This window comes from Bombina bombina, chromosome 4, assembly GCF_027579735.1.
Source record: "Bombina bombina isolate aBomBom1 chromosome 4, aBomBom1.pri, whole genome shotgun sequence".
Classification (NCBI taxonomy): domain Eukaryota; kingdom Metazoa; phylum Chordata; class Amphibia; order Anura; family Bombinatoridae; genus Bombina; species Bombina bombina.
The window spans coordinates 869,955,291-869,970,135 of record NC_069502.1 but is presented as its reverse complement, the minus strand read 5'-3'; the positions used below and the strand labels follow the sequence as shown (position 1 = coordinate 869,970,135).

Below are 14,845 nucleotides of genomic sequence, written 5' to 3'. Positions count from 1 at the left end.
AGTCTCCCCACAGGTATAGTGGCTCAGGTTCAGATAGGAGACCGACTTAGCCCCACTGAAAGGGAGCAGCTCAACCAACTCCTACAGTCCAAACACCTCACCTTCTCCCCGAAGCCAGGGTACACTACTTTAACCACCCACCAGGTAGATACTCCGGGACAAGCTCCCTTGCGCCAGGCTCCGTACCGAATCCCCGAAGCAGTTAGGATAGGAATGAAGAAGGAGATTGATGAGATGCTCCAACTCGGGGTAATTGAGCCCTCCGATAGTCCCTGGGCCTCCCCAGTTGTCTTGGTGCCCAAGAAAGATGGGACCACCCGGTTCTGCGTAGACTATCGGAGGCTCAATGAAAAGACTGTGACGGACGCTTACCCTATGCCCAGGGTAGACGAGCTACTCGATCGTATAGCCAGGGGAAATTACCTGACCACTATTGACCTCTGCAAAGGTTACTGGCAGATTCCCCTGGCCCCGGAGGCTATCCCCAAGTCGGCATTCGTCACCCCATTCGGCTTATATCAGTTTAGGGTAATGCCGTTTGGGATGAAGAATGCCCCAGCTACATTCCAGCGCTTGGTGGATAGGCTCCTGGATGGCTTTCAGAGTTTTGCTTGCGCCTACCTGGACGACATAGCGATCCACAGTGAGTCATGGGAGGACCACTTAGCTCACATAGGAATGGTTCTGGATCAGATCCGGGCTGCTGGCCTGACTCTGAAGCCAGAAAAATGCCACTTTGGGATGGCCGAGGTACAGTACCTGGGTCACCGGGTGGGGTGTGGAAAGCAGCGACCAGAGCCGGCCAAGATAGAAGCTGTCGCCAATTGGCCCACCCCCATCACTAAGACTCAGGTCCTAGCCTTCCTGGGCACGGCAGGGTACTATAGACGGTTCGTACCAGACTACAGCACACTTGCCAAACCCCTGACTGACTTGACCAAGAAGAACTTACCTCGACAGGTCCTGTGGTCTCCCCACTGTGAAACGGCTTTCCAGGCTCTCAAAAATGCTCTAATTAACGCTCCTGTCTTGGCGGCTCCAGCCCTTAACAAACGTTTTATCGTCCACACAGATGCTTCCATGTTCGGGCTGGGAGCCGTCCTCAGCCAAGTAGGCGAAGATGGAGGGGAGCATCCAGTTGCCTACATCAGCCGGAAGCTCCTGCCCCGCGAAGTCAGCTATGCAGCGGTCGAAAAGGAGTGTTTGGCTTTGGTGTGGGCATTAAAGAAATTGACTCCCTATTTATATGGGCAGGAGTTCACTCTGGTCACCGACCATAACCCGTTGGTGTGGCTGAACCGGGTCTCTGGAGATAATGGCAGGCTATTACGTTGGAGTTTATCGTTGCAACCCTTCAATTTCACCATTACTTACAGACCTGGGAAACAGAATGGCAACGCCGACGGGTTGTCCAGACAAACCGACCTCAGCCCCGCATAACCAGCGGTCTGGACAGCCTTAGTCTGCCCCGAAAAGGGGTCAGACCGTGTCTGCCAGAGTGTTCCACAGAAAGGGAGCACTGTTACAGAAGCATTAGTTATTTTGTTGTGAAGAAACTTATTTCCCAGCAGCAATGCCTGAACCAGCCAAGCCAGCGCCTAAGAAGGGCTCCAAGAAAACTGTAACAAGTATCATTTCATAAAGGGTTAACTCTGTTCAGTTTTGAGAAAACTATTTTCTGAGGCAGGTTTCCTAGCATATTGTGTACTGTAATTAAGTTTGTGATAAGCATTCACTGCTAGGTGATAAGAAGGACTCAATTGTTTTCTTGTGTGTACTTGTTATCTGCGGTGGCCTGTCCAAGGGCTTTGTCTAAATGTGTGATGGGGGATTTTATGCTTCCCCCCCTGGGAGTGCCCTGTGTGCATGTAACCTAAATAAAAAGCAGGCTGGGCATCCCGGTCCTCAGTTCTTGGTTGTCCCTCAATCGCAGCGTTGACTCGTTTTTGTGGGCAGAAGGGTATCCTAGCTGTACTACAGCTAAGGGGGATTATTCTACATTTGCGAGACTCATATAGAATACTATGGAAAGCAGTTTCTCCCCTCTTCAGCAATAGGAATCCAGGCTACTAAGCGGTCCATCTCTCAGCGAGACTAAGGGTAACCGTAACACCTGTATCTCTCAGACACAATATACGTGCATACTCAGTTGTCACCCACACCCCTCAAGCACAACATATGTGCACACTCACCTGTAACCTGTATCTCTCAGACACAATATACGTGCATACTCAATTGTAACCCACACCCCTCAAGCACAACATATATGCACACTCACCTGTAACCTGTATCTCTCAGACACAATATACGTGCATACTCACTTGTAACCCACACCCCTCAAGCACAACATATATGCACACTCACCTGTAACCTGTATCTCTCAGACACAATATACGTGCATACTCACTTGTAACCCACACTCCTCAAGCACAACATATATGCACACTCACCTGTAACCTGTATCTCTCAGACACAATATACGTGCACACTCACATGTAACCCACATCGCTCAAGCACAACATATATGCACACTCACCTGTGACCTGTATCTCTCAGACACAATATACGTGCATACTCACTTGTAACCACACCCCTCAAGCACAACATATATGCACACTCACCTGTAACCTGTATCTCTCAGACACAATATACGTGCATACTCACTTGTAACCCACACCCCTCAAGCACAACATATCTGCACACTCACCTGTAACCTGTATCTCTCAGACACAATATACGTGCATACTCACTTGTAACCCACACCGCTCAAGCACAACATATGTGCACACTAACCTGTAACCTGTATCTCTCAGACACAATATACGTGCATACTCACTTGTAACCCACACCGCTCAAGCACAACATATGTGCACACTCACCTGTAACCTGTATCTCTCAGACAAAAGATATGTGCATGCTCACTTGTAACCCACACCCCTCAAGCACAACATATGTGCACACTAACCTGTAACCTGTATATCTCAGACACAAAATACGTGCATACTCCAATTGTAACGTACACCCCTCAGGCACAACATACATGCACACTCACCGGTAACCTGTATCTCTCAGACACAACATATGTGCATACTCACTTGTAACCCACACCGCTCAAGCACAACATACATGCACACTCACCTGTAACCTGTATCTCTCAGACACAATATACGTGCATACTCAGTTGTCACCCACACCCCTCAAGCACAACATATGTGCACACTCACCTGTAACCTGTATCTCTCAGACACAATATACGTGCATACTCAATTGTAACCCACACCCCTCAAGCACAACATATATGCACACTCACCTGTAACCTGTATCTCTCAGACACAATATACGTGCATACTCACTTGTAACCCACACTCCTCAAGCACAACATATATGCACACTCACCTGTAACCTGTATCTCTCAGACACAATATACGTGCACACTCACATGTAACCCACACCGCTCAAGCACAACATATATGCACACTCACCTGTGACCTGTATCTCTCAGACACAATATACGTGCATACTCACTTGTAACCACAACCCTCAAGCACAACATATATGCACACTCACCTGTAACCTGTATCTCTCAGACACAATATACGTGCATACTCACTTGTAACCCACACCCCTCAAGCACAACATATGTGCACACTCACCTGTAACCTGTATCTCTCAGACACAATATACGTGCATACTCACTTGTAACCCACACCGCTCAAGCACAACATATGTGCACACTAACCTGTATCTCTCAGACACAATATACGTGCTGATGGCTGCCACATGGTACAGTGGAAATAGACATAACTTTTAAAATTGTCAGAAAAAAAAAAATCTACTACTCATTTGTAGTTCAGACTAAGTGCTATTGCATTGTCTTGTTATCCTGAATTTGTTGATTATGCAAATATACTGTGTTTACTGGTCCCTTAAAGGGATACTAAACCCACATTTTTTCTTTCAAGATTCAGATAGAGCATGCAAACTTTCTAATTTATTCCTATTATCAATTTTTCTTCGTTCTCTTGCTATCTTTATTTAAAAAACAGGAATGTAAATCTTAGCAGCCAACCCATTTTAGGTTCAGCACCATGGATAGTGATTGCTTATTGGTGGCTACATTTAGCCACCAATAAGCAAGCACAACCCAGGTTCTCAACCAAAAATGGGCCAGCTTCTATGCAACACATTCCTACTTTTTAAATAAAGATAGCAAGAGAACGAAGAAAAGTTGATAATAGGAGTAAATTAGAAAGTTGCTTAAAATTGCATGCTCTATCGGAATCATGAAAAAAAAATTGGGTTTAGTGTCCCTTTAAGTACCCAAGAATCATAGACACAACATATAACTCTTATTTACAATAGATGCCATCACAGAATCTTCCCTTTACTTAATATGCGCTAATCACCTGTAGCTGTATTTATAGGAACTTCATCCTCCTCAGCCTTCACCTCATCACACACATTCGGATCTTCCTCGTGCTCAACCGCTGAGCCATCTGAAGGTGTCACATCCATATGGCCTGTACAGTGAGAATAGTTATTAATCATAAAACTTACGTCAAGTTACCATTAAAAATAGCAACAACTTACTGATCATCATCAAGTATCTTACAAAGCACTTTCTGTACATTTAACAAAACAGGACAATCTCAGCTGACACCTGTTATATGTCATGTGCTTGTAGTCACAGCATCCCGAAACGCACAGCTGTGTTAGTCTCTGCTAGTTTGTCATTTTTAATTACAATTTTACTTTTAGATATCAGAACCTGACAAGTTTACATTATAGTAACCAAATATATAGTAGCTAGAAAACTGAATGTGTTATTGTGAGTATAAGATAAAAAATAATATAATATTAAAGCAATCATACTGATTTATTTATGATATATATATATATATATATATATATATATATATATATATATATATATATATGTGAGTGTGTATCTCACGCACATATTTTTATTACAATAAAATATTGCAATAAAAAAGAAAAACATTCAGTAGTAGTTAAACAAATAAGCACACTATTCATAAAACATCATTACATGTATGTAGGTAGATAGCTGGGTTCATCCAGATGTTACAGGGACAGTCTATTTGTCATGAATACCTTATGATTTAGATGCTAATGGGTTAATTTTCTTTAGCTTGTGTGCTAAAAACATTTGTTTGTTCAGAAGAAATTTGTTGTTGTGTTTTCCCTTTGATAAGCCAGAACACTAATAAATAGTTTGTAAGATCCACAAGAGCGAACTTTATGGTCTAATTGGTCAGTTATTGCCCCAACCTTTAAGCACAGAGAATGATGGAACACAGAGCATCTATCCAGGAATTAGACTGGGGTCATTAACAGGACAACCAGCCTTGCTATTAAATATAATTTTATAAGACATTATGCCTCAGAAACATAAAGAATGCAAAATACATAGTGTTTGGTATCAAAATACTTCTAATTACATCAAAAAGGGATTGCCTATCTGTGTGTATGGGTTAGATATACATAGCATAAGTTATAAGGTGTTCTATAATTTCAGACAAAGACTCTGAACTTTATGAAAGTTGTAAAAAGAGGGGGGTGGATATTTCTGGCAAAGGAGGGGAGTATAAACTTTTGTGTCTAACAATACAAGTTGTTCATTCTACATGGGAGGCTGTGTATCAGTGACCATCTTTTTCTGCCAATCTCCCTGGCACAGACAACTAAAACTAGTAAAGTATAAGGTTTCTGTTATTTCTCCTTTTTTATTTTAAAAACTGTTTGCTTGTATATAATTCTATTTGTTAACATCTTTTTATTAATAATGCACTGTGACTTGATTTTTTTGCTCATAATAAATACAGGTGGCTCTCAATTTACAACAGTTCAATTTGCACCGTTTCAGAATAACAACCTTTTTTCCAGTCATGTGACTGCTATTGAAAAGCATTGAGAAGCAGTGCATTTATTAAAATAGCCAGTAGGTGGAGCTGTCCGCTTGTGTTGCAGCAAAGATATGCAAGCCAAGCAAGCTGAAATTAATCAGTGTAACCAGACCTGAGCTATTGAGCAGATTTCAAAGGAACAAGATCTTCCCGTCTATAAATCAGTCCAGATTGGAATGCATAGAAAGAACTGTTTGCAGAAAAAAAGTATGTGTTGTGTGATTATTTTATTAGGTTTATAATGCTGTTTAGCAAATGTTTTTGTTCATTTAACTTAGTTTAATTATATATTCTGTGTTGTGTGATTATTTTATTAGGTTTATAATGCTGTTTAGCATTTAAAGTCTTAATTTCAAAGCTTTAAAAATAATGTTTTAGGTGTTACTTATGACAATTTTTAGAGGGGCCTGGAACCTAACTCCCTCACTTCCCATTGACTTAAATTATAAACTGGGTTTCAATTTACAACGGTTTCGATTTACAACCATTCCTTCTGGAACCTAACCCCGGCATAAACTGAGGGCTACCTGTAATTTATTTATTACGTTTTTACCTTTGTCTAATATTTGAACCACGTTACTGAAAGAGACTGGTAGTATTATTCCTGTGATTTTAGATTATTTTTGTGCTAAATTGTATTCTGGTATTTAATTTGTTAGTCTGGGTTCTTTAAGATTTCCCATATAATAAATCTTAAGTGGTGGCAGCTTAGATATAGTTTAGTGTGGGTGGCATTAAAGTTTAGTGTGGGTGGCACAGAACAGACTTAGAGTGTTGTTAACCCTTGCACTCACTGAACTAAGTCACAGGCTTCCCTGGAGTGGCTAGACTGTGACATATTAGTTAAAGTGAAAAGGGTCTGTTAACCCTTTCTGTGCCAAACAAGTGACTGGTGCAGGGTTGGTTAACCCTGGTCATCACATACTCCACAATTGTTATTGTTTAAAAAGATAGATAATCCCTTTATTACCATTCCCCAGTTTTGCATAACCAAAACTATTATATTAAAAAACTTTTTACCTCTGTGATTATCTTGTATCTAAGGCTCTGCAGACTGCCCCCTTATTTCAGTTCCTTTGACAGACTTGCATTTTAGCCAATCAGTGCTAAAAATGCAATGGGCATGAGCACAATGTTATCAATATGGCACACATGAACTAACGCCCTCTAGCTGTGAAAACTGTCCAATGCATTCAGATAAGCGGCCTTCAAGGGCTTAGAAATTAGCATATGAGCCTACCTAGGTTTAGCTTTCAACTAAGAATACCAAGAGAACAAACAAATTTGATGATAAAAGTAAATTGTTTAAAATGACATGCCCTATCTGAATCATGAAAGTTTAACTTTGACTAGACTGTCCCTTTAAACAAAAATGTGTGTTTTCTGATCGCTCTACTGGTATCACTTTACTATTGTGGAGGAGATGTAAACTGGCCCTATGAATTCGCAGGAAAAGAACATTGAGGAGAAAAGCCCTGCATCTCAGTACTCCCCGGTGGGAGTCTGCTGCTAGTGCTGATGGATTGGATCCACTGCTGCAGCAAGACTTCAATAAGTAGAGCGATGAATCCATCTGCTGCAGGGAGATTTAGCAGCCAGGGGAAAAGTCTGCTGAGGGAGACACAGCCACAGCAAAACTTTTAGAAAAATGAAAGCACCAAATCTGGGTACAGGGAGACGCAGCAGCCAGGTAGAAGTTGTTATCAGTGCTGATGGAACTGCTGCCACAAGAAGAGATTTAGGGCCAGATTACAAGTGGAGCCCTATGTTAACATGAAAAATGTGCCCGTTTTATAGGCACACAGTAAATAACTAGCCATTACAAGTGGCTGGTTAATGGGAGCACTTTGCCCTTAAGTTCGCGGGAGCACTTTGCCCTTAGTGCAATTAACCAGAGGTCAGACTTCTGGATAATTAAAAAAAGTGTGCCCCTATTGCCCCCCAAATAAAGTGGACAGTAGTTCATTATAAAATAAAATGATGAGCATCTTATTTTTGTTTAAAACTAAACAAAGTAGTTATAAGGGGTTAAAGTGAGGGGATGTGGGGTGTTAGAAAATAAAAAGGCACTGAAAGTCCCTTTACATTGCGGTCTATGGGTGACTGTGATTTAACTGTAAATATATATGTTTATGCTTATATACATATATATTTGTGCTAATATGTGTACTGTATATATACACATATAAACACATAACTAATATGTATATATACATATATACGTTTTATTTTGCTGTCCAATGTTGCGCAAAGGTCACGTTCGCATTGTGCCTATCTTGTAATACCAGCACACATTTGCCCGCGCCGGTATTACTGAGTGGAGCGCAAATATTGTGCTCTTTCTAAATGAGCACTTAGATACTCTCAGTATAGTCCTGCCCACAGTTAGATAAGAGTGCCACCATTACAAAACTTAACAAACGCTAGGATTTACCATCATTAAAAATAAACTCTATTACACATAAAACGGTTGCTAAACTCACCCTTTCTGTGCTGAAGTATATCGCTAAAATCAGTGCCTCCGGTCGCCCATGGCAGAGCACTCTTCCTCAATGAGGTGACGTTTCCACCTCTATACCTATAGAAGTGCGTGTCAACTGACATCCTAGCACGGCTAAAGGTGGAAATGTCACCTCATTGGTAAAGGAGCGCTGTGCTGTGGGCGGCTGGAGGCGCTGAGTTTAGCAATATATTTCAGCAGAGAAAGGGTGAGTTTAGCCCCCCTTTTTTTATTAATTGATGACAGCAACTAGAGTTTATTTTTAGTGTTGGTAAATCCTAGTGTTTGTTAAGTTTTGAGGTCATGTGATTTTTGCAGCAAAAGTCCTATACTGAACATGGCCAATAAACCAATTGCATCTAGCAGAGAGGTGTCTCCTAGCAACACTTCAAAAGAGTAACTGCTAATCTGCCTTCCTGCAGAGGCCCCTCCTCGTAGGTCTGTGACAGGAAGTAAAGAACACTGCACTATCGGCTAGATTTAGAGTTTTGTCGGTAAGGACCCGCGTAGCTAACGCCGGCTTTTTTCTGGCCGCACCATAAAAATAACTCTGGTATTGAGAGTCCACATAAAGGCTGCGTTAGGCTCCAAAAAAGGAGCGTAGAGCATATTTAACGCAGCTTCAACTCTCGATACCAGAGTTGCTTACGGACGCGGCCAGCCTCAAAAACGTGCTCGTGCACGATTCCCCCATAGGAAACAATGGGGCTGTTTGAGCTGAAAAAAACCCTAACACCTGCAAAAAAGCCGCGTTCAGCTCCTAACGCAGCCCCATTGTTTGCTATGCGGAAACACTTCCTACGTCTGCACCTAACACTCTAACATGTACCCCGAGTCTAAACACCCCTAAACTTACACTTATTAACCCCTATTCTGCCGCCCCCGCTATTGCTGACCCCTGCATATTATTATTAACCCCTAATCTGCCGCTCCGTAAACCGCCGCTACTTACATTATCCCTATGTACCCCTAATCTGCTGCCCCTAACACCGCCGACCCCTATATTATATTTATTAACCCCTAATCTGCCCCCCTCAACGTCGCCTCCACCTGCCTACACTTATTAACCCCTAATCTGCCGACCGGACCTGAGCGCTACTATAATAAAGTTATTAACCCCTAATCCGCCTCACTAACCCTATAATAAATAGTATTAACCCCTAATCTGCCCTCCCTAACATCGCCGACACCTAACTTCAATTATTAACCCCTAATCTGCCGACCGGAGCTCACCGCTATTCTAATAAATGTATTAACCCCTAAAGCTAAGTCTAACCCTAACACTAACACCCCCCTAAGTTAAATATAATTTTAATCTAACGAAATTAATTATTATCTCTTATTAAATAAATTATTCCTATTTAAAGCTAAATACTTACCTGTAAAATAAATCCTAATATAGCTACAATATAAATTATAATTATATTATAGCTATTTTAGGATTAATATTTATTTTACAGGTAACTTTGTAATTATTTTAACCAGGTACAATAGCTATTAAATAGTTAATAACTATTTAATAGTTACCTAGTTAAAATAATAACAAAATTACCTGTAAAATAAATCCTAACCTAAGTTACAATTAAACCTAACACTACACTATCATTAAATTAATTAAATAAAATATCTACAATTACCTAAAATTAAACCTAACACTACACTATCAATACATTAATTAAATACAATATCTACAAATAACTACAATGAAATAAACTAACTAAAGTACAAAAAGAACTTCTGTTCCGATCAGCCAATAGAATGCGAGCTCAATCTGATTGGCTGATTGGATCAGCCAATCGGATTGATCTTGATTCTGATTGGCTGATTCCATCAGCCAATCAGAATATTCCTACCTTAATTCCGATTGGCTGATAGAATCCTATCAGCCAATCGGAATTCGAGGGACGCCATCTTGGATGACGTCCCTTAAAGGAACCGTCATTCTTCAGTTGGACGTCGCCGGATGAAGATGGGTCCGCGGTGGAGGTCTTCAGGATGGAGCCTGTCCTCATCGGATGAAGATAGAAGATGCCGCTTGGAAGAAGATGGTTGCCGGTCCGGATCTACTCTTCTTCCCGGATAGGATGAAGACTTTGGACCCTCTTCTGGACTTCTTCAGCCATCAGATGATGGATGTCTAGCCCCCTCTTGGATTGGATGAAGATTTTGGAGCCAGGACCGATCGGTGATACCCGGTGAGGTGAAGACAAGGTAGGATGATCTTCAGGGGCTTAGTGTTAGGTTTATTTAAGGGGGGTTTGGGTTAGATTAGGGGTATGTGGGTGGTGGGTTGTAATGTTGGGGGGGGGGGTATTGTATGTTTTTTTTTACAGGCAAAAGAGCTGAACTTCTTGGGGCATGCCCCGCAAAGGGCCCTGTTCAGGGCTGGTAAGGTAAAAGAGCTTTGAACTTTAGTAATTTAGAATAGGGTAGGGCATTTTTTATTTTGGGGGTCTTTGTTATTTTATTAGGGGGCTTAGAGTAGGTGTAATTAGTTTAAAATTGTTGTAATATTTTTCTTATGTTTGTAAATATTTTTTTATTTTTTGTAACTTAGTTCTTTTTTATTTTTTGTACTTTAGTTAGTTTATTTCATTGTAGTTATTTGTAGGTATTGTATTTAATTAATGTATTGATAGTGTAGTGTTAGGTTTAATTGTAGGTAATTGTAGGTATTTTATTTAATTAATTTAATGATAGTATAGTGTTAGGTTTAATTGTAACTTAGGTTAGGATTTATTTTACAGGTAATTTTGTAATTATTTTAACTATTTTAGCTATTAAATAGTTCTTAACTATTTAATAGCTATTGTACCTGGTTAAAATAAATACAAAGTTACCTGTAAAATAAATATTAATCCTAAAATAGCTATAATATAATTATAATTTATATTGTAGCTATATTAGGATTTATTTTACAGGTAAGTATTTAGCTTTAAATAGGAATAATTTATTTAATAAGAGTTAATTAATTTCGTTAGATTTAAATTATATTTAAGTTAGGGGGTGTTACTGTTAGGGTTAGACTTAGCTTTAGGGGTTAATACATTTATTAGAATAGCGGTGAGCTCCGGTCGGCAGATTAGGGGTTAATAATTGAAGTTAGGTGTCGGCGATGTTAGGGAGGGCAGATTAGGGGTTAATACTATTTATTATAGGGTTAGTGAGGCGGATTAGGGGTTAATAACTTTATTATAGTAGCGGTGCGGTCCGCTCGGCAGATTAGGGGTTAATTAGTGTAGGCAGGTGGAGGCGACGTTGAGGGGGGGCAGATTAGGGGTTAATAAATATAATATAGGGGTCGGCGGTGTTAGGGGCAGCAGATTAGGGGTACATAGCTATAATGTAGCTGGCGGCGGCGTGCGGACTGCAGATTAGGGGTTAATAAGTGTAGGTAGCTGGCGGCGACGTTGAGGGGGGCAGGTTAGGGGTTAATAAATATAATACAGGGGTCGGCGTTGTTAGGGGCAGCAGATTAGGGGTACATAAGGATAACGTAGGTGGCGGTCGGCAGATTAGGGGTTAAAAAAATTTAATCGAGTGGCGGCGATGTGGGGTGGCCTCGGTTTAGGGGTACATAGGTTGTTTATGGGTGTTAGTGTACTTTAGAGTACAGTAGTTAAGAGCTTTATGAACCGGCGTTAGCCCAGAAAGCTCTTAACTACTGACTTTTTTCTGCGGCTGGAGTTTTGTCGTTAGAATTCTAACGCTCACTTCAGCCACGACTCTAAATACCGGAGTTAGAAAAATCCCATTGAAAAGATAGGATACGCAATTGACGTAAGGGGATCTGCGGTATGGAAAAGTCACGGCTGAAAAGTGAGCGTTAGACCCTTTTTTGAGTGACTCCAAATACCGGAGGTAGCCTAAAACCAGCTAAAATATGTCTAGTGTACATAAAAAATATACAAATTATATATTATATATATATCCTGGATCCAAGATTTAACAATAAGTAAAACAATAAATAAAAGCAATAAGTAAAAACAGATGTATCAAAAACTTGATTTGATCAGTACTTCGAATGGTTTGAAAATCTGATTTGTTGTGAGCAATGGTGCAAGCTGTGTATCTTAATGAGTGGCTGTCTAACTATGTCGACAGTGCTAAGGAGGGTAGATTGAATGTTGTTTGATAAAGTGTGAGTGCTCTTGTAACAAATTCGTGTGAAAAAAATAATAATAAATTGGTGTGAAAAAAGTTGAAAAGATGGTGCTAACAAAGGTTGACAAAGAATAGTGTAAACCAACGATGTAAACACAACCAGCAATCCTTAAAATTGTGTAGTGTAAGTGTGCGGTTTGGTGATTCAAGTGTTAGAACATAATGGCAAACTCCAAAAAAGCCATATAAAAATATAATTTATATAAAATACAAAAAATCCAAAAAATCCAAAATAGTCCTGAGAAAAGTGAACAGTCAAACAACAATGGAGAATGTCAGATTGGAAAAATTAAAATTAAAAATGAAAAAATGAAGAAATGTACTTGTATGTCCCAAATAGATGTGGTGGTATTCCTCCCAGTGTTTTTTTCAAAGTGTGAGATGTAGATAGGACTCCTAAGTGATGACCCAATCGGTCAGTTCAGTGTTCTGCCATATTGATCCTTTCTGTCAAAGAAACAAGAACAATAATAGTGCAGACGTTTTACAAAATAGCTCCCTATCAGAGTATCACTTACCAGTCGACGCGTTTCGGTCAGGCATTGACCTTTATCAAGACTGGTTTTAGCTAATTTTTTGCGTCTTTTTATACCCTTGTTAATTTTCGTATTACCGGAAGTGCAGTTTCCTACTTCCGGTTTCGGGTGACGATAATTAGTTAGTATCGTGTATGATAAGACTTATCCATTCACATTGTTTTATTCAAAGTTTGGAATAGAAACTTGTGTCTTAAATCTATATAGTTTGGTATGTTTTGTTTAGTGTTTTCTTATGAGTTCCGATTTTCTAGTGGTCTGATTGGTCCAATTTAGGGCGTGTGTTCTATGCCTCTTACTATTGGTGGTATATTTTGGTCATGTAAATAGACTCCAACTACCTATTACATGTGGGGGTGTGTATTAGTTCCCTTTTCTCATTGGTCCAATATTTCTTGATGACTATTTCCATACTTTTTTCAATGTATGTTAATTGTAAATTGGATATATTCTTTTATGCGGTCTGGTCAATATGGTCGAAGATTGAATAATAATAATAATAAATTAAAAATAAAAATAAAAATAGAAATAGAGATTTAAAGCAATAGATATTATATAAATATTGAAACAATTATTATTATTAATTTATTGCTTTAAATCTCTATCAATATTTATATAATATCTATTGCTTTAAATCTCTATTTCTATTTTTATTTTTATTTTTAATTTATTATTATTATTATTCAATCTTCGACTTTGTGGATGTTACACACAATCTCTATACCATATTGACCAGACCGCATAAAAGAATATATCCAATTTACAATTAACATACATTGAAAAAAGTATGGAAATAGTCATCAAGAAATATTGGACCAATGAGAAAAGGGAACTAATACACACCCCCACATGTAATAGGTAGTTGGAGTCTATTTACATGACCAAAATATACCACCAATAGTAAGAGGCATAGAACACACGCCCTAAATTGGACCAATCAGACCACTAGAAAATCGGAACTCATAAGAAAACACTAAACAAAACATACCAAACTATATAGATTTAAGACACAAGTTTCTATTCCAAACTTTGAATAAAACAATGTGAATGGATAAGTCTTATCATACACGATACTAACTAATTATCGTCACCCGAAACCGGAAGTAGGAAACTGCACTTCCGGTAATACGAAAATTAACAAGGGTATAAAAAGACGCAAAAAATTAGCTAAAACCAGTCTTGATAAAGGTCAATGCCTGACCGAAACGCGTCGACTGGTAAGTGATACTCTGATAGGGAGCTATTTTGTAAAACGTCTGCACTATTATTGTTCTTGTTTCTTTGACAGAAAGGATCAATATGGCAGAACACTGAACTGACCGATTGGGTCATCACTTAGGAGTCCTATCTACATCTCACACTTTGAAAAAAACACTGGGAGGAATACCACCACATCTATTTGGGACATACAAGTACATTTCTTCATTTTTTCATTTTTAATTTTAATTTTTCCAATCTGACATTCTCCATTGTTGTTTGACTGTTCACTTTTCTCAGGACTATTTTGGATTTTTTGGATTTTTTGTATTTTATATAAATTATATTTTTATATGGCTTTTTTGGAGTTTGCCATTATGTTCTAACACTTGAATCACCAAACCGCACACTTACACTACACAATTTTAAGGATTGCTGGTTGTGTTTACATCGTTGGTTTACACTATTCTTTGTCAACCTTTGTTAGCACCATCTTTTCAACTTTTTTCACACCAATTTAT

The 14,845-nt window shown here is 39.3% G+C and overlaps 1 protein-coding gene across 1 annotated transcript in view; it reads right to left on the bottom strand.

Annotated features, from left to right (window-relative positions):
* Nucleotides 1-14,845, bottom strand: part of LOC128658031 (uncharacterized) — a 72,806-nt gene that overhangs the window by 45,353 nt on the left and 12,608 nt on the right. Inside the window, exon 2 of the mRNA XM_053712477.1 lies at nucleotides 4,407-4,520. Coding sequence (XP_053568452.1) covers nucleotides 4,407-4,520 — 114 coding nt within the window. The remainder of the gene's footprint in view (nucleotides 1-4,406; nucleotides 4,521-14,845) is intronic.